We start from the raw sequence: 21501 nt of genomic DNA on the forward strand, positions 1-21501 counted from the left end.
AATTGATAAAAGCAGGTGAATCTAGTAATAAAGATGATTTACCACCTGTGGAACTACTGGAAGCAGTGTTAAACGCACTTTTTGCGTTGTAGTTTCCTCGCTATAGTGAGGGGAAAAGTTTTGTGTTACACTCGGGTGCAAATGTATTTTACTTCTCGTGTGTTAAAATACAACTTTGCCTTCTTGTGTAACAAATAACTATTTTTTTTTCAGATTAAACCCGAAACCCTAACCACTATAGTCGGAACAGTCGGGTCTGGCAAGTCGGCGCTCCTGCAGGCCATCCTGCGTGAATTACAGCCGAGCCAAGGGCATCTAGAGGTCACGGGGGCCATCGCGTACGCCGCTCAAGACCCCTGGCTCTTCGAGGCTTCTGTGAGTGTTGCACATATTTTGATAAGGAATAGTCTCTGAGAGACACTATAAGTGACTTAGTTTACAGGAAATTGGGGTTTATAGTGGCACTTCCGCTAAATGTCGTTTTTAGGGTTCCGTAGTCAACTAGGAACCCTTATAGTTTCGCCATGTCTGTCTGTCCGTCCGTCCGTCCGTCCGTCCGTCCGCGGATAATCTCAGTAACCGTTAGCACTAGAAAGCTGAAATTTGGTACCAATATGTATTTCAATCACGCCGACAAAGTGCAAAAATAAAAAATGGAAAAAAATGTTTTATTAGGGTACCCCCCCTACATGTAAAGTGGGGGCTGATTTTTTTTTTCATTCCAACCCCAATGTGTGATATATTGTTGGATAGGCATTTAAAAATGAATAAGTGTTTGCTAAGATGGTTTTTTGATAATATTAGTATTTTCGGAAATAATCGCTCCTAAAGGAAAAAAAGTGCGCCCCCCCCTCTAACTTTTGAACCGTATGTTTAAAAAATATGAAAAAAATCACAAAAGTAGAACTTTATAAAGACTTTCTAGGAAAATTGTTTTGAACTTGATAGGTTCAGTAGTTTTTGAGAAAAATACGGAAAACTACGGAACCCTACACTGAGCGTGGCCCTTGGCCGGTTTTTTAACCGTCGCCTCATATCTCAAGAAGGACGGTTATCAAGTCGTCTGTATGTTTTTTTTTTTTTTTTTTTTTATGTTTGTTCCTCGATATCTCCGTCGTTACTGGACCGATTTTGAATTTTTTTTTTTTGATTGAATGTATATGCATACAGATTGGTCCCATTTTTCTCAGAACCCAGTTCTGATGATGGGATCCTGGAGAAATCGAGGGAACTCCTCAAATCTGAAAGGCATACATATGGTTATTTTTGTGTTTTTAAAGGAACAGCATGCATTTAGGTACGGAACAGTGACATTTGGTGCAGTGGAACTGCTGATGATGGCCAGAACGGAACTCTTCAAATCTGAACGGCACGCTTATAGTGACTTTGGTATTTTTATACGAACAGCATGCACTTTCGTCCAGAACAGTGACATTTGGTGCAGTGGAATTTCTGATGATGGTCAGAACCGAACTCCTCAAATCTGAACGGCACGCTTATAGTGACTTTGGTATTTTTATAAGAACAGCATGCACTTTCATCCAGAACAGTGACATTTGGTGCAGTGGAACTGCTGATGATGGCCAGAACCAAACTCCTCAAATCTGAACGGCACGCTTATAGTGACTTTGCCATTTTTATAAGAACAGCATGCACTTTCGTCCAGAACAGTGACATTTGGTGCAGTGGAATTTCTGATGATGGTCAGAACCGAACTCCTCAAATCTGAACGGCACGCTTATAGTGACTGTGGTATTTTTATAAGAACAGCATGCACTTTCGTCCAGAACAGTGACATTTGGTGCAGTGGAACTGCTGATGATGGCCAGAACCAAACTCCTCAAACCTGAACGGCACACTCATAGTGACTTTGGTATTTTTGTAAGAAAAGCATGCATTTAAGTTCAGAACAGTGACATTTATTTAGTTATGTTTGTTAAGCATAAGTTTTGAAGTCAAAGTTTGTCAAGCTTCGATTTCTTATAATATAATAGGATTCATGAGGAATTGAGGAAACTCCTCAAACCTTAACGTTATACGTATATTCATTTGTGTTGCCATCTAATAATTAAAGCATTAAAAGCAGTTTAAAAAAATACTTACACATTTCTACATAATCCAACATTCGCAAGTAGCTTTCACCAGAACCCGAAAGGCGACGGTTTTTTTTTCTTAAAAATTATATTGAATTCCGTTAACTTTAAGGGAAGGTTCTTTAGATGAAATACAGTTAATTTCTCTAAGAAACTAGCGTCTTAACTCTTACGGTTATCGAGTTATTAAAAAAAATAAAGATAATTACTGAACACGTGTGTGACAGCCTTTACCAGTTCCTAATGTTATTTGTTTTGACATGTGCCGTCAATCACTTGACACTAACTTGAATGTTATTCTCAAGGGTCTCTCACATTCATAAATTCAATTATTATGTATGAAAATGATGATTTTTTTTTTGCGAATTTAACTAAAAGCGATTTACAGAGTGGTTCCTGATAATGAAGCTACGTGTCGAATGTAACGGAAAACAAAAAAAAACACGGTGTATAAGCAACGCTCCTGGTCCTGGAATAAATCCTTTTAATACCTACTTTATTAGGTCCCGGGTTCGAATCCCGGTAAGGGCGTTTATTTGTGTGATGAGCACAGATATTTGTTCCTGAGTCATGGATGTTTTCTATGTATATAAGTATTTGTATATTATATATATCGTTGTCTGAGTACCCACAACACAAGCCTTCTTGAGCTTACCGTGGGCCTCAGTCAATCTGTGTAAGAATGTCCCATAATATTTATTTATTTATTAATAAATAAAAGTTAAAATTATTTGATTTTGTTTCAGGTCCGTCAAAACATCCTATTCGGGCAGGAGATGGACCTCAGACGGTACAAGCAGGTGATCAAGTGTTGCCAGCTGAAGAGTGACCTGGAAATACTGTCCCATGGGGACAAGACCATCGTCGGTGAACGAGGTAACTTGACAGTTACATACATACATACATACAATCACGCCTGTATCCCGGTCCCATTGACGACCGGTCTGGCTCAGTCGGTAGTGACCCTGCCTGCTAAGCCGCGGTCCTGGGTTCGAATCCCGGTAAGGGCATTTATTTGTGTGATGAGCACAGATATTTGTTCCTGAGTCATGGATGTTTTCTATGTATATAAGTATGTATTTATCTATTTAAGTATATATATCGTCGCTTAGCACCCATAGTACAAGCTTTGCTTAGTTTGGGGCTAAATTGATTTGTGTAAGGTGTTCCCAATATTTATTTATTTATTTATATATTTAAAAAAAAAAAAATCCCATAAAGGGGTAGGCAGAACACATGAAACTACTAAAGCTTCAGTGCCACTCTTGGCAAATAAGGGGTTGAAAGAAAACGAAACTGTGACATTGCAGTGACAGGTTGCCAGCCTCTCGCCTACGCCACAATTTAACCCATATCCCATAGTCGCCTTCTACAACACCCACGGGAAGAAAGGGGGTGGTGAAATTCTTAACCCGTCACCATCACCACACAGGCTGACAGTTACACAAATTCTAAAATAACCTAAACACAAAATGTAAATTTTTAACTTGATTAGCAGTCTGCAATCGATGACACTATGCTTAGAATAAATGGCAGCTCAGTTGGCAGAGCGCTGGAGTATCGATCCAGAGGCCGCGAGTTCAAGTCTCACCCAAGGCAAACATTTTCCACTTTTAAATTTATTCACAAAATTTAAATTATGAAAAAAACCCCCGACAGTGCACCGATTTTCATCAAATTGGCTAAGAACTCTTGCGACTAAGTGCGTTTTCACATTATCCGATCCGATATCGGAGGTCGGAACGATTTCAAAGGCAAAAATCAAAGATGGCGGCTTCAATGTATGGGATATCGGTCCTGCATCCGATATCGGATCGGATAATGTGAAAACGCACTAATTCAGCTTTCAAACAAAAAACTAAATCTAAATCGGTTTATCCGTTCGGGGGTTACGATGCCACAGACATACATACACAGACAGACACGTCAAACTTATAACACCCCGTCGTTTTTGCGTCGGGGCTTAAACATTATTGTGACAGACAGACAGACAAAATCGCACCATAAGTGTCCCTTTTGTTACTTTTTTGGTATGGAACCCTACAAAAGGGTTTCGGCGACAAGAGCCGAATCGGTCAAGATGTCACACAGTGGGATATCCAATGGGTTCGAAACACGTCTCAAATGTATCTCACGAAATAACTTCGATTGTTTTTAACCCCCGACGCAAAAACGACGGGGTGTTATAAGTTTGATGACAGACATCTGTGGAATCGTAGCTCCCGAAAAGATGAACCGATTTAGAAAGCTGAATTAGTCGGGAGTGTTCTTAGCCATGTTTCATGAAAATCGGTCCACTATGTAGCGGTCGGGGGTTTTTTCAAAATTTTAATTTTGTGGTTAGGTTATTACAAGCTTTTAGTTAGTTTGGGTCAAAACGCAGAAGGTAAATTTGACCCACTTCCCGGTTTCCGATTGAGCTGAAAATTTGCACCAGGGATCGGAACCGGTTTCAAAATATCGGTTAATATTGTTCGTAAACAGTTCAAATTTCTGTTCTGTCATTAACCGGTAATCTACAATAACGTTTTGACAGAGAACAAATCAATTTCGGTTACCTGTATTCAAGATGAACAGAATTTATTTCGTTCCGTGAAGTTTATTGAACGGGTTAATAAAATGACATGCTGTGTCAAGTTTGACAATAAATTTATTAACATATCTATAACAGCCTCTTCAACCAGCAATACACTGATATTGCACCTTTTTATTGTGAAGTTATAAATCGGTATGTCAGACATTGACTTAAATGAGGAGGCACACTGACATTTTATCCCACATTGAGTAATTATTAACATAATTACTAAAAGCTATCCCACCAGGCGGCGCCTGTGCAAGTGTCTAGCCATGTCACTGTCATTCATATGTGAGAGAGAGAAAACAAATATCATCTTCTCTCTCTCACGTATGAAATTCTTCATCTGTGCAATGGAACGGACGGCGCCATCTGTCATAACTTTTGAGTGTGCCTCCTCATTAAATGCAATAATTGATACCTTTAGAGACTTCGGTAGAAAGAGGTTATATTCATTTATTACATTTTAACTCGAAATTATGAAAAAAAAAAGACATATTTTATTGTACAAGAAAAGAAAATAAACACCGTGGGCCTGAATAACCCGAAAGATTTTAAGCACATGCATTTTTGATGTAAAAACAAAAAATATTCTATGACTTTTTTATTTTTTTGTGTTTTTTTACTCTTTTTGAATGTATTTTCACATAAAAAAGTAAATAATTTTTTTGAAATGTTTTACTTGTCACATAATCTGCTTAAAACTACTAGGAATCACATTACACAGTGTAACAACATTAAATTTTAAAATCTAAAATTCTAAATTATAAAATGCAAACATGGAAAAAGCTTGCCCACTACGAGGATCGAACCCGGTACCTCCATATTCCTAGTCCATGTCCCAGACCGCTAGACTACGGAGAGAGATTACTGACCGGACCAAATTATTGAACCGTATCGGAGTGCATTTACCTACACCGAAAGATACGCCTTATATACATGACTATAAGGTCCATTTCAAAGATACTTTTAACATAATAGTTTGTAGCTTGACGTCATAAAATTGTCATTCGCACCAAAGTTTCGCTGCCTGCAAATGAGAAAAGAATCGTTGTATCTCTGACGTTGACATCTCTGACGTAGAAACCGGTTAATTTCGTTCAACAGAAACAGATCTGCTGAAGAACAGTTCTCTCATATTAACCGGTTAAAAACCGGTAACCGAAAACAAGAACACTATTTTTTCGGTTTGACGTCTAGAGCCAAAACCGGTTTGGTTGAAAATACCGGTATCCGATCCCTGATTTGCACACATGTAAATCACGTGACAATGCAATATTTTGGTATCATGGAACTGATCTGATGATGGAGCAGAAAGGTGGCCGTAGGAACTCTGTTATGAAACTTCGGATCCCCATCGAGTAAGGGGTTTTTACAAACGTCTCGGAGAGCAGTAGATGACTGTTGAAAAAAAGGTTCAAAAGCTTTTGCCAAAAATGAAATTTTGGCAAAAAAACTTATGTCTTTGTTGACTTCAACTTACAAAAAACGACACCCGAAAGTTGCAAGCTGTGAGTAAAGAGAGACATTTGACCGAGTCGTTTAATGCTAAGTAGATAAGTTTGCTTAATCTATGGTATATATACAACGTGTTTCCGGTATCACTCAAAACCTCAGACACCCCAACAGATTTTTATTTTTTTAAACTCATCTAGAGTGTTCACCTTTTAATCTGATGGTTACTTTTTTTTTAATTGAATTTTTAGATTTCTGTACAGCTCTACTTGACTTTTAGCTCTACACTCAATAAAATAATTGCTAACTACCATCATAAACCATAAAACTATTTATTTGTGTACGTTACTGCAACGACATAAGGTTTACCAATAGACAGCTAAGATGTCACTGTAAAACACTTTAAAGCTTTGTCACATTAAACTTCAAATTGGACAGGTAATCGCAGTAAGCAAATTTAAACCCAATATTCAGAATGACAAGGTTGTAATTCAATTTGAAAAAGGTACGAGGTACGAGTTCAATTTGTTATGACTTATGATAAACATTAAGATTAAACTGACAAACAACGTCAAAGTCGTAGCGGAAAAAATAATCGCCCAAGTAACCAGCCAGCATTAATACCCCTAAATACTGAAAAAGGTAAACAACCTCTAGCAATGCGATATACACAATGTTGTATTACGAATACAATAGAATAGGCACGTAAAAAATAACTAATCATACTAATTTAAATAAAAATATTACCCCCATCAAGATATAGCTCAATCGATTCTACTCTCGATTCTGAAAAAACGGTTTTCAGGTTTTTAGTGTTAAGTGAAACACGGTGTATACTTACATAGAAAACATCCATGACTCAGGAACAAATATCTGTGCTCATCACACAAATAAATGCCCTTACCGGGATTCGAACCCAGGATCGAAACTGTTTAACTACAGTATGTAATATATTGACTTGATTGTCACAGGGGCGTCGCTATCCGGCGGGCAGCGAGCGAGAATATCGCTAGCGAGGTGTGTGTACCAACACGCGGACGTGTACCTCTTGGACGACCCGTTAGCCGCCGTCGATGCTAAAGTAAGTTGTTCGGTTATTCATTTACTTTTTATTCTATAAGTACTTGACTTCATGGAAAGGCCGAGCTCCGCGTAGGGCCGAAAGCTCGCAGTGTCTTAGGGTTGGCAAAGCCTGACGCCGCGTCGGCGCGACGTCGACGCAACGTTGACGCGGCGTCTTTTTTCATACAGTTGGCCCGACGCTACGCTCGCGAGACGTTAGATCTGGGGGGACCCTTAGAGGCTCCCAAGCACACGAGGCCACAGGCCGAGTTGCGGACTGATAGTGATCCCACGCGGAACACTTTTTTAAACGCAAAGTCAAATTAAAGTCCAAAGGGCATTATCTCAAAATCATAAGGACCTAAAAAGGTTATTAAAATCCTGTTTTCCTAGGCAAAACCATAAAAATAATGCAAAATACAAACACAAAGGCAAAGACAAATGCATAGATAACACCGCGGACCACCCAATTTTAATCTAAATTCAATTTTCTTATTAAAGTAAAGAGCATTTCTTTTTTTTGCCACTTTTATGAAGTGTGATATTTTTGAAAAAAAAAAATGCTATTTCTACTCAGAATTACTAGCTTTTTCAATCCTAGTAGTTAAAAAAATTGTCCCATACGATTTTTCTTATTTTGTTACCATTTTCCGTACATTTTGTATGGGGTAACAAAAGAGGAAAGTAATAAAAATTTATGGAAATTCTGGGACACTTTTACTGTACGTAAAGTACTCGTAATTCTGAGTACAATTGACCTAAAATTCCCTAAAACAATCAAACATTTTTTATTGGCAAAAAAAAGAAATGCTCATAAACGGGCTAGAGTGGCCATACTGTACGATAGTACGCTTTATTATGTGCCTCTATTGTCAAAACTGTTTTCCACAGGTAGCCCAGGCCATGTACGAGGAATGTATCCGCGGGTTCTTGAAGCACTCGGCGGTGGTGCTGGTCACTCATCACGCTCACTACGCGCGCCACGCGGACAACGTGTGTGTCATGCGCTCGGGGAAGGTACGCTACTAATTAAAACGAATGAATATGGGAGGAAGTCCTGTCACGGTCGCCATGTACGCAGGCGTTGAGGAGTATGCGAAACAGACATATATTAGGCTTTAACTGAACTGTATTCGGAACGAGGCACGGTTGTACAGAGTACGTAAACTTGAGTATACAATAAATATATATCTTACTACTACATAGAAACGGGTGAGGAAAACCGTGGAAAAGGTGGAGGAACTGCGTGAAAGTTGATTATGGAGCGGAAACAAGTACTTTTTATACTTTCAAATTCTTAGTTTTATTTGCCATCTGAAATTCTGGTAAAACACTTTTTTTTCACCAAATATTTAATCTACTTTCTGTCGTCCAGATCGTCGCACAAGGCACGTACCACGAGCTCCAAAATGGCGTCCAGGAGTTCAACGCGCTCATTGAAATGGGAGAGAAGATAGAAGAGAAGAAACAGAAGGACAAGGTCGTCTACGAGAATCAGGAGAGTGTGGTGAGTTGCTGATTCTTAACGAAACTTTAACCAAAGAGGATCTAGTATATCCTGTTCGATACTTAACACGACGGCTAGTGAGGTCATCTGTCATAGACCAAAGGAAACAAATGACTACGCGTATGCTATAGCGTGTTAATTAAAACCGAAATAAAGCACCTAAAGCTGTGACCTGGGTGGCCGAGCGGAAACAGGCATCTGCCGCGATTGCAGGGTACGCTGGTTCGATTCCAGCCTAAGGCACTAGAGGCCTTGGTCACTTTTTCTTTCATATGTGTAATTTATTTCGGTTTTAATTTATATATGAAAAATACGTACCTCAGTACCATACAGAAAAAGGTACGGTGGTCTAGATGTCGTTACACCTTTGGGGTACGCTCAGCTAGATGGCGCTAATATTAATATTTGACATTTTAACACATATCAAGCTAAGAATATGGGCCAAATTGTCAAAACTGAGGTTCAAAAGTTTTAAGCCTGTGTCAAGAGATGGCAGTCTATGCACTGTGTTTACACATTTTACTTCGACAGTAACTCTCTATAATAGTCGATCCTCTTTGGTAACAGTCAACAGAGCTCCTAGTAATAAATTTAAATTTCTAAGGTTTACAACTGTGTGCTGGGCGGGGAAAACTTGAGAGCGGAATGCAAAAGGAGTGTACGTTCAATTTGGTAGTTTTATTTGTTTGTCGAAAATCGTTTGAAGTATTTCCAAGTGAAACTTCGAATGCGACTTCCAACTGACAGCGTTAAACTTTTAACGCTCAGTGTTGCCCACTCGAATTTTGAAATACCTTTTCTAGGGTTGCAAAAAAACGGTTTTTTTTTGGCTTGAAAAAAAAAACATGAAAAAAAACCGTGAAAAAAAAAACAGTTTTTTTTCTGGAGTCTGTTTTTTTTCTAAAGGTCGAAATCTCAAAATTTGCAGAACAGTTAATACTTTTATGCGGTTTTTTAGACTTTATGTTAACTATTAAACATGTTTAATTTAATAGCTTTAATTTCTGGTTTTATAAAACTAACATTTACACAATCTGCAGTCGCATATCGCTATTTACTGTTGGCAACACCACCGCCTCTCCACGCTCCACGCCACATCGGGGATTCCCCAATAAACGTTTGTATACTGAATGTTTATCGAATTAAAATGTACGTTATTGTTATTGAAACGTTACAAATCACGAAAAACCGTTATTGTCGTATTATTTGTTCATCTGAAAAAAAAACATAGAAAAGAACCATGGTGCTTGGTTTTTTTTTTCATGTCTTTTTCATAATTATAAAAAAATGTTTTTTTTTTCTATTTGCAACCCTAACCTTTTCCTATTTCCATTTCCACATTACGAAGTTTCACTTCTTCACTATTTTTTGTTGTGCTAGTATTATTCTGTGTAGTTTTCGCTAATTTAGAAAAGTAATATAAGTAGTTGTATTTGAAGCTGTTGAGTGAAAAATGTTAGACAATACACTAGAAAAACACGCTTTTATAAATGCACGTGAAAACCTTTCTAAGAAATTAAACTATGGAAACGGATTAAATCGCGTATAATGAATTTACAATTCATCCCGACGTTTCGAACGCTTTACAGCATTCGTGGTCAACGGGTCGGGATGAATATCTTTCTAAGATATTCAAAAAAGGTATGATATGGTGTTCCATTATGAAGTTTCAGTTCGTATCTCCCGGCTCCATCATCAGATCAGTTCAACAGTACCATATTATTGTATTGTCATCAGAACTACATACAGCTGCCAATTTCCATTACGCTACGATCCTTGGAAGGTGGTTAAATTAGCTACCTTAGATTCCATTACATAGTTAGTTATATACAGGTCGACCTAATATAAGTGTCTTAATATTGTTACATCTTCATTGACTACATAGACCACCTCAACTACTAGACGGATCATTCAAGCTAGGTACCGAAAAACCCCTTCGTTTGATCAACCACTTTGATTCAGTAACCCTATCGTCTTACCTTGATGTTAGGATTACCCTATCGATATGGAAACCTTTCTGAATAGGCGTAATTCTTTTCAATTTGGTTTTCGAATAGAACGGAGTGAAGATATCTTGAATATTTACCGCTTTTCACTCATTCGTTCCATTCGTGCCACCTGTAGTGAATTCACCTGGCTACCGATTTTTGAATTTCGAACGCACGATTTCGCCCTTCGAAAGTCTGTGAAAAACGACGTAATTCTATTTTAGAAGAAGGACGGTTAGTAATTTTAAATCTAGTGGTAATAACAACTCGTTTTCAATTTCGATTGTGTTAGTAGAATTAAAATCGCTTGTAGTTGAGATGTTATTGAACAAAATTCACAAAATATAGTCGACATTAAAAATCGGCTCCTGTGTGGTGTAGTTTATTATGTATTATATTGGAGAAATTATAATTTTAAAGCGACACTTTTTTTTAACAGGAACACAGTCACAAGCTTCGATCTCAGCGGTCGATGTCTGAGGCCTCTCAGTTGTCTTTCAACCTCGATTTGGACAATCATTTGGACCCTACTTACGAAGGTAAGTAATATTATTCAACTAAAGAATATATTTTTCTTGACCACTCAGACAGACAGGCAAACAGAGTCGCACCATAAGGCTTTTCAGTATTCGTTCCTGAGTCATTGTTTTCTATGTGTTTACAGATGTAGTGTGAAAAGATTTGCCTTCGTCGTTACGGAAACGTACGAACGTGTCATGCTATTTCAGTCAGTCTCAGTACAAGATGTACTGACTTTGACTGAACTAGTATGACAAATACGAATGTTTCCGGAAAAATACGAAGGAAACCCTTTTCGCACTACATCTGTAACTATGTATCGTTTTCTGGATTACACACAATACCTTTCTTGAGCTTACCGTGGGACTTAGTCAATATCTGTAATACCTAACGTTTTTTTTTTTCAGGGGAAGCTCAGAACAAGGGTTCAGTAGACAACAGCGTATACATATCTTACATAAAGAGTGGCGGCAGCAAGTGGTCCATGACCTTGATGTTCACGTGTTTTCTACTGGCTCAAGTCTTTTACTCCTCTACTGACATATGGCTGAAAGAATGGTAAGTTTCCATTCATTCAATTAATCATTGTTCATAATGGGAGTAGCAAATGGTCCTTGACCTCGATGTTCACTTGTTTTCTAATGAAACAAGTATTCTACTTGTCAACTGACATATGGCTGAAAGAATGGTAATTTTCATTCATTCATACATGGGTGAATCAACTTTTTCTTGCCTGTTATTGCCATGGTTACGGTCCCCTGAGTCACGCCGGTTTTATGCAAAATAATGCTACTGAAATTATGCATGTAGTCCATGTTTGTAGGTGGCAAATTAAGGAAAGGGCTTGTTAACACCAGAAAAATGCTTGTTTGCATAGTTTAAGTAGCATAATTTTGCATAAAACCAGCGTGACTCAGGGGACCGTAACCATGGCAATAACAGGCAAGAAAAAGTTGATTCACCCATATTCATTAGATAATTTTTGAGTTATTCTATCAATTAACCAGTCAACAATGACAACAACAATATGTTTACCAGTTTTATTCTAATTTCAATTTATTCTAAAGAACAAGATAAATACTGATGTAAACTTTCACGATTATTACAAATAATTGTTTTTAAATCGGGACTTAATTCCGTATTAATATGTAGTCATACGCGATTAAGTCCCGATAAAGAAATAATTATGAATAAAATAAATGTTTGTAATTGTGCACGTGATTGACAATACTTATTAATTTCTCTATACTGTTTTATGGTAGATAATGTTGTATGCAGGAAACGGAAAACCCCTTCGTTAGAACGATACGGTTACCATATCAAAGTATTATCCTTGCGTTATGGTTACCCCATAATTGGGTTACCCCATCGATATAGAAACCTTTCGTTGATCTGTATCAGGGGGCCGATTTTTGAGTCTCACTGTCACTAAAATACCGGTTGAAAACGGTGAATTGCCTATTATTTTCAGTGACAATTTTCTGAATTCGAACGCCGTGAGACTCAAAAATCGGCCCCCAGGTGTCCCCTGATATAGATTTAGTATTTAATGAATAATATTTGCAGGGTAAATATGGAGGAGGCGAACAGCGCAGCAACCGCGGCCGCCAAGAACCAAACATCCCCCTCAGCAGCTCCAGGTAACACATGCAATTAATATTAAAACAGTTTACAACTTATATTACAAGTATGTTTTCACCACACCAACTGGTAAAGGCTCCCTTTGCTATTCGAAAACGCATAGCAAAATTGTATTTTATCCACAAGAGCGCAAAGTAATTCCACACAAATTTCAACTTGATGTCTGGTAAGAATCAAAACATAAACAAATAAAATAAAATAATTTAGTAAATAGTATTAAGTAACTAACTATGTTTGTAACTTGTACTAACGCTTTAGCACCTAAGGTTAAGAAACAACAGTAAATGTGATGAAAGGGAGCCTATTCCTGCCAACAAACTGTTCTACAGTTGGGCGGAAAGTTTTATATAAAAACTGTTTCACTTTTATTGAATAACTTTTTTTTTTTTTAATGAATGACTTGTATTGACCGGAATATAAACCGTGATTACCTTTTTGTAATACCTTACATTATTTTAAGTTAAAACCATAGAGGAATAAGTAACGAAAGAGCTTAACTCCATACATCAGTAAATGCAAGTTATTTGTAGTGACATCTAGCGTCAACCACGCGTCAACTAGCGTAAATTATCAGTACTACTCGACACTAGGTGTCAACAGTGTCGCGTCTGCCAAAAAAATAATATTAAAACAGTTTACAACTCATATTACAAGTAGAAGAAATTGAAAACAGAGTACTGATTAATACTATTCTAATATTAGCTCGCTGTCATATATATACTGTCATACATGTGGGTAAGAGAATAAAGTTCAGTCTTAGAACTAGCTTACGTGTGTTATTTACTCCTCCGTCTCAACACATATTTTACATGGCGCAGTCGGTAGGATACGAACCTACGCTCATATATGAAAGTATATATATGACACTCGCGACATCTATTGACAAGTAGCAGATAATTTATGCTAGTTGACTGATGTATGGAGTTACAAATCTTTCCTTCTTATTCCTCTATGGTTTAAACTTTATACGCGAGTTAGGTGACTGGTGCATAATGACATTAAAACACAAGCATTGTTTTTCACCAGTATTGTTTTATGAAACGATTCGAAAAGCTAGTCACGGTAGCCTGTGGATACCAGCAACTCCAGAAGTGTTGCATGGAAGATTGTATCGAAAGTAGTTTTATTTCTATAAGAAACCTATATTTTTTACTCTCTTCCAGCGTTCACTGAAGTGTCTGGCAACGTTTTCCATCTAACGCGCAACCAGTGTGTGTACGTCTACGCGAGCCTCATCGGGATCTGCATATTTTTCACTTGGAACAAGCTGGTTCTGTTCTACAATACTTGTATTCGCGCGTCCATCACACTGCATGATACTATGTTCAGGTATGTAGTACTAGTGCGTCCCCATCGGACTCGACCAACATGATACTATGTTCATTTCATACATACATACAATCACGCCTGTGTCCCATAAAGGGGTAGGCAGAGCACATGAAACTACTAAAGCTTCAGTGCCACTCTTGGCAAATAAGGGGTTGAAAGAAAACGAAACTGTGGCATTGCAGTGACAGGTTGCCAGCCTCTCGCCTACGCCTCAATTTAACCCACTACTTCAATCACTATGTTCACTATGTTCAAGTTTTAAAATATCAATAAACTAGTGGCTTCGTGAGCTATAGACCTTCGCGACGCGATACGCTTAGAAAACGCAGTGAATTCATTCAGTAAATATCACAGTCGAAAGTCACGATGGTCTTAAGCGCCAAGTGCCGTATGCACCCTGGAAGCAGGGACCGGAAAACCCCTTCGTTTGATAATCACTTCGATAACCCTATCAAAGCACTACCCTTACGTTATGGTTACCCAATCATTGGGTTACCTTATCGATATGGAAACCCTACTGAATTGTTTAATCCTTTTCTGGGTAGAATGAGGTGAATATTTACCGCTTACCGTTTGATAGGGTTACCCTATTCCCGGCTTTTTATTTGTGTGTGTATGTTCGCTTGAACCTCAATGTTTATTACCCATTGACTTGACTTGTCTATATTGACTTGTCTAATGACTAGGTCACTGCGTTTTGGAATGGTTTAAGCGCATTAAAAAAAAACACTTGATAGGAAAACCAAAAAAAAAATATTTTTGTCAAAATAAAAATTTATTTAATGTTATTTTCTGTTTTCAGGGGCGTAACCAACGCACCAATGTGGTTCTTCCATCATAACCCCTCCGGACGCATCCTGAATCGGTTCTCAAAAGACATGGGGCAGGTTGATACACTTTTGCCGGTGGCGCTGGTCGACTGTCTTGGGGTGAGTTGTAACACACACTTTTTATCCACAAGTGTGCAAAGTAATTTCATACAAATTTTAACTTGGTGTCTTAAGCTGGCTGGTATAATTTACCTATAAATGATGATTTTGGATGGATTTCTTGACTACTACTTGCTGATTCTTGTTTTCCGCACGTGTATCGAAATGTAAATTCATAAATCCACATGAAAATATATAACCTAACCACAGAATTCAAAATTTGAAAAACCCCCGACACAGTGGACCGATTTTCAACAAACATGGCTAAGAACACTCCCGACTAATTCAGATTTCAAACAAAAAAAAGTAATTAAAGGAAAAATGAAAAAATTCACACCTCCGGCAGGACTCGAATCTGCCACCTCTGGCTTTGCCGGAGCCAGCCTCGCTCCCAACTGCGAAGTTGAAAAAAATAAATCAAAATCGGTTCATCCGTTCGGGAGTTACGATGCCACAGACACGTCAAATTTATAACACCCCGTCGTTTTTGCGTCGGGGGTTAAAAACACACGAAAAAAACCGGCCAAGAGCGTGTCGGGCCACGCTCAGTGTAGGGTTCCGTAGCTTTCCGTATTTTTTTTCAAAAATTGTTCACCCTATCAAGTTCAAAATAATTTTCCTAGTAAGTTTTTATAAAGTTCTACCTTTATGATTTTTTTCATATTTTTTAAACTTATGGTTCAAAAGTTAGAGAGGGGGGGACGCAATTTTTTTTACTTTTAGAGCGATTATTTCCGAAAATATTAACAATATCAAAAAATGATTTTAGTAAACCCTTATTCATTTTTAAATACATACCTATCCAACAATATATCACACGTTAGGGTTGAAATGAAAAAAATATACCCTAGGGGGTGATTGATATACATATTGGTACCAAATCTCATCTTTCTAGTGCTAACCGGTCACTGAGATTATCGGACGACGGACAGACATGGCGAAATTATACAAAACGGATGATTTGTTTCAGTTCTTCCTCGAAGTGGTATCCATCCTGGTGGTGGTGTGTTTGGTCAACTGGTGGTTGTTACTACCCACCGCCGTGGTCGCCGCCCTTCTGTTCCTGCTGAGGAGCCTGTTCCTCAGCACCAGTAGAGAGCTCAAGAGGATTGAGGCCATAGGTGAGACCCACTCAACCACCATCATCCTCCTTGCGATATCCCATGGCATTTGCCACGGCTCATGGGAGCCTGGGGTCCGCTTTGACAACTAACCCCAAGATTTTGCGTAGGCACTAGTCTTACGAAAGCGATTGCCATCTGTCCTTCCAACCCTTAGACCGTTTTCACATTATCCGATCCGATATCGGATGTCGGGAGGATTTCAATAGAAAAAATCCAAGATGGCGCCTGTAATGTATGAGATATCGGTCCGACATCCGATATCGGATCGGATAATGTGAAAACGCACTAACGGTAACTAGGCCTTATTGGAATTAGCACCGAAAAGCGACTGGCAAATATAAAATTACATTTCGCACATAAGTTCCGAAAAACTCTTGGTACGAGACGGTTCGAATCCGCGACCTACGGATCAAAAGTCGCAAGCTCTTACCGCTAGGCCACCAGCGCTATAGATACAGGCGATACAGATTATAAGCAATAATATTATTTCAGCTCGAAGTCAATCGCTGAACCACACCACGGCCACAGTGGGCGGTCTGGCCACCATCAGGTCGACCAAGGAAACTCAGATCACCCTAGCGAGAGAATTCGACAAGTTACAGGTAATTCACCGCACAGCGCAGGTCTACAGGTCTACGTTGACCGGAGCGACAGCGTAGGTCTACGGTTTAACATAAATTAAATATAACAAGATCATACCATCCCATACATTAAAATGCGACCGCCTACGAACGCGCTTACACTCCACCACACATAGATGGCGCCACAAAAAAATGCCTTGTTGCCACCGATTATTTGTAGATTGGCATTAAGTGTCAACTCCGAGCCGTAAATCTATGTCAAAAGTGACACTTAACGCCATCTACAAGTATAATCGAAAGCTACAAGACATTTTTTTTGTGGCGCCATCTATGTGTGGTGGAGTGTAAGCGCGGTCTTAGGCGGTCGCATTTTAATGTATGGGATGGTTATGATCTTGTTATATTTAATTTATGATTATACTCTATTCTTTAGACTTATATTGACCGGGATAGAGACCGTGATTACCTTCTTGATTTTTGTCGAGCTCCCGATATTTCGACGCAGTTGCATGCATCATGATCACGGAAAACTGACGAAGGCGGGTGGATGTTAAAGTTGCATAGACAGCGCTCGATCTACCCTCCTTCACATTGCTGCAGTCAAAAAGAACGATACTCGCAAGTCTGCTATTGCTCAACATCTCATTGAGTCGGGTGCAAATCATTGGATCGAGTTGCATAGTCCTAAGGTAATTTCGACGGAACGCCACTACATACCGAGATTGGTAAGAGAAGCCATTGAGATTCACAAATATAAAAATTTCAATCGTGAGGATGGCTTCAAACTATCTAATGTATGGAATCCAGTGATTTTTTTGTGTAAAAAAACCGGTGAAGTCAGAATTGAACAAACGTAGTGACACTGTGAGTGTAGTGTGTTTGGACAGACCATCGAGTGTGAACGCGACCAGTGGTAACGCTGAAAGTGAACGCAGCCGACGCGCGCGAAGGAGGGTAGATCGCGCGCTGTCTATACAACTTTAACATCCACCCGCCTTCGTCAGTTTTCCGTGATCATGATGCATGCAACTGCGTCGAAATATCGGGAGCTCGACAAAAATCAAAAAGGTAATCACGGTCTACATCCCGGTCAATATAAGTCTGATGAAAATAACCGTGAATCATTCAAAACTCTTATACTCTATTCTCTTTGATTTGATATAACCATTATTTTGACAGGACCTCCACAGCTCTTCCTGGACCCTGGTCCTCAACACGAACAGAGCCTTCGGTTTCTGGATGGACATGGTCTGCTGTCTCTACCTCGCGTTCGTCACCTTCAGCTTCTTCCTGTTCAGCGACGGTAAGCGCCTCGAAGGAGTGTCTTAGCAAACATTTTTGATGGATAATTGCTATAATGTTTTGTATAGGCGTATGCGCCTTGAAGAAATGTCTTAGCAAAGCTTGATGTGAAGATTTTGCTATTATGGTTTGTACAGGCGTTTGTGTTTTAAATTGATATAATTGTATTCTATTCAGCGAAGGTAAGCGCCTAGAAGAAATGTATTAGCAAGCATTTTTGATGGGTAATTGCTATAAACATATTACAGGCGTTTGTGTTTTTAATCGATGTATTTGTCGTCAAAAATATTTTGTATGCCTGAAAATGATGCTTACCCTTTTGCACAGTATAATAAAGAGTACTATCGTACAGTATGGCCACTCCCGCTTCCCGCTGAAAGTGCCGCCCGCCCCCTCTCTGTTACCTCACAGTTACCGTCTGTCAAAAACGCGAACAGTCGACCTGTCATATTTCACCCATACAAGCATAGTACGCGTTCGCCTACACGAGCTTAGACTGTGTGATAGGAACGCGCCTCTTTCATATATTTGTTCGCCAGTGTCCGAGGTGTGCCTTTGGCGAGACCTCTATAATCTGTACTTTTAGGTATTTAAAAGGAAGTAAACAAATTATTTGTACATGTTCGGGTATTGTCCCAGATTTGTAAGAACCTCTTTTTGACACATGACAGCGACCACAAAACGTAAACTCGCGCAACCTAATGAAACTTTAAATAAAATCCTGTAATAATATTTAAAAAATCAAGTACTTATAAACAATATTTCGCTTACTTTAAACATAATATAACACATGTTACATTTTTGCGGATCTTCGTTATTGAGTAAATATTTTACGATATTAATTGATCACACAGGATTTACTTATTATGTCAGTTCAGTTTTTTAAAATTAAATGGCTTCAGTCCATTGGGACTATTTCGCCAGTGTCAAGGTGATATGAGCCAATAAATATTAGTAATTTTTGTACGGTAAGTACGACATTGTACGGTGACTTAGCACTTGTAAATTGATAGCTAGATTTTACAAGAGCACGTGGACTACCGGCCGTTTACGACAAAAAAGAGGCTAAACGCGTTTCGAGAACAATTCTTCATCAGCTTCTCACTACACCATTAGTTTACTGCATAATACACTATCAATATTACACTTTAAACAACATTAATGAGTAAAAGAAAAATAAATTATTCACGACACGAAACCGCTATGATGGCGTCCCAACCGGAAGTCCATTATGTCATTTATCATTCATTTTTATTTTTATTAAACTAGTGCTGTGGCAGAGTCTGTCATTTCGATTCAAATGACATTTCACTAAGTTGATAGAAATCGTATATTTGTTTAAGCACCTCCTTGTACATAGGGCCTAATCGATTCAAACAATTCGAAATTAATCGTTAGATTTGGCAAACGATACGTCTTAGCCACATCGCAACATACTTCAAAACAAATGTGTCAAAAATGTGAACTTACAAATCTGGGACAATAGTTACAACTTTTATCGGTTAACCGACCAAATACAAAATCCAAATCTGTTACTGTTGACAAGTACCGACCGACCTTTCTTTAATCATCTTGTTTCGTCGTGTAATAATGTTTTAATTATAGACCGTCAACCAAATCTTGTCACTAGAAAAAGGCGGCAAATTTGAAAAATCTCGAGCTAGCAACACTAGTTTTGAAAATCGGTGGAAATTCGCGTGTCATTTGTATCTTATCTGTGGAAATCTCCACCCTACCAAAAAGAGAAATAACTAGCACATATCCGTCCCTTTTTAATACATTATCTAATTCGTAAGGAAGGAGCGAGCCCCTTGAAAAAAAATATCTGTGGCTGTTCGACGTACATTGCTGGTTTTTGTTCGTTTCATAGGGATACCATACTTTAGTTTGATGTACATTGCTACTGCCAAAATTTGGTTGACAGGCTTTATCTTCAACTGGCATGAAGAGCCTTGTGAGGGTAGATTTTGTTTGTATTTATTTAAATACCAGCTTTTGCCCGCGGCTTCGATTATAAAATTGCAGAATGCTCCATAAAAACCTCCACCCCCCATTTTAGGGAAGTGGGTTAGAAAGAGACAAAAAGTAGCCTATGTCACTCTCTATCTTTTCAACTATCTCCACCTAAATTCACGTAATTTCGTCGCTCCGTTTTGACGTAAAAGACGGACAAACAGACACACACACTTTCCCATTTATGATATTAGTATGGATATCTAAAAATCGTTACTACTTTTAAAAAATCTCGTATCTCACGCTGCTCCTCAAAGGTAAAACGCAGTAAGTCTATATGCATTCCATACATACTTACTACAATGTTCTGTTCATTGACAGACGAAGATACAAGTTTTTTTTAAAGTAGTGACGAAATACAGACTATACAGGGTGGCTAGAAATAAAGTGCATTCCCGTCGCCAGTGAGTTTTTGGGGATCAGAATAGGCCCTCTGGGTGGTTTTTTTTTTTTCGCTCCAACTTTTGGAACTTTTTTTTTTTTAAGAAATTGAGATGATAAATGATTTGTTTCGCAGATACTATCGGAGGGAACGTCGGACTGGCTATAACGCAGGTGATCGGACTAGTGGGCATGTGTCAGTATGGGATGCGACAGACCGCTGAAGTCGAGAACCAGATGACGTCGGTACGTTGAATTATTATCACTGTAGTGTTGGTAGCGAGTCTGTTATAATTCTTAGGGTTCCGTAGTCAACTAGGAACCCTTATAGTTTCGCCATGTCTGTCTGTCCGTCCGTCCGTCCGTCCGTCCGTCCGTCCGTCCGTCCGCGGATAATCTCAGTAACCGTCAGCACTAGAAAGCTGAAGGGTTAAATAAAAAGTGGATTTTTTTTAAATTAGGATACCCCCCTACATGTAAAGGCGACTATGGGATATGGGTTAAATTGTGGCGTAGGCGAGAGGCTGGCAACCTGTCACTGCAATGCCACAGTTTCGTTTTCTTTTAACCCCTTATTTGCCAAGAGTGGCCCTGAAGCTTTAGTAGTTTCATGTGCTCTGCCTACCCCTTTATGGGATACAGGCGTGATTGTATGTATGTATGTATGTAAAGTGGGGATTGTTTTTTTTTTTATTCCAACCCCAATGTGTGATATATTGTTGGATAGGTATTTAATAATGAATAAGGGTTTACTAGAATCGTTTTTTGATAATATTAATATTTTCGGAAATAATCACTCCTAAAGGAAAAAAAAGTGCGTCCCCCCCTCCCCTTCTAACTTTTGAACCATATGTTTCAAAATTATAAAAAAAAATCACAAAAGTAGAACTTTATAAACACTTTCTAGAAAAAATTGTTTTGAACTTGATAGGTTCAGTAGTTTTTGAGAAAACTACGGAACCCTACGCTGAGCGGGGCCCGACACGCCCTTGGCCGGTCTTT

At 38.7% G+C, this 21501-nt stretch overlaps 1 protein-coding gene across 4 annotated transcripts in view; it reads left to right on the forward strand.

Annotated features, from left to right (window-relative positions):
* Positions 1–21501, forward strand: part of LOC125240359 (probable multidrug resistance-associated protein lethal(2)03659) — a 94159-nt gene that overhangs the window by 58246 nt on the left and 14412 nt on the right. For all 4 annotated transcript variants that reach the window (XM_048148263.1, XM_048148262.1, XM_048148260.1 and 1 more), the window contains 14 exons: positions 214–375; positions 2840–2969; positions 7095–7204; positions 8077–8202; positions 8561–8692; positions 11120–11219; positions 11607–11757; positions 12766–12839; positions 14004–14169; positions 14972–15098; positions 16069–16219; positions 16715–16824; positions 17983–18106; positions 20636–20745. In XM_048148263.1, the coding sequence (XP_048004220.1) occupies positions 214–375; positions 2840–2969; positions 7095–7204; positions 8077–8202; positions 8561–8692; positions 11120–11219; positions 11607–11757; positions 12766–12839; positions 14004–14169; positions 14972–15098; positions 16069–16219; positions 16715–16824; positions 17983–18106; positions 20636–20745 (1773 nt within the window). The remainder of the gene's footprint in view (positions 1–213; positions 376–2839; positions 2970–7094; positions 7205–8076; positions 8203–8560; positions 8693–11119; positions 11220–11606; positions 11758–12765; positions 12840–14003; positions 14170–14971; positions 15099–16068; positions 16220–16714; positions 16825–17982; positions 18107–20635; positions 20746–21501) is intronic.

Source organism: Leguminivora glycinivorella, chromosome 27 (assembly GCF_023078275.1).
Source record: "Leguminivora glycinivorella isolate SPB_JAAS2020 chromosome 27, LegGlyc_1.1, whole genome shotgun sequence".
In the NCBI taxonomy this organism is placed as follows: domain Eukaryota; kingdom Metazoa; phylum Arthropoda; class Insecta; order Lepidoptera; family Tortricidae; genus Leguminivora; species Leguminivora glycinivorella.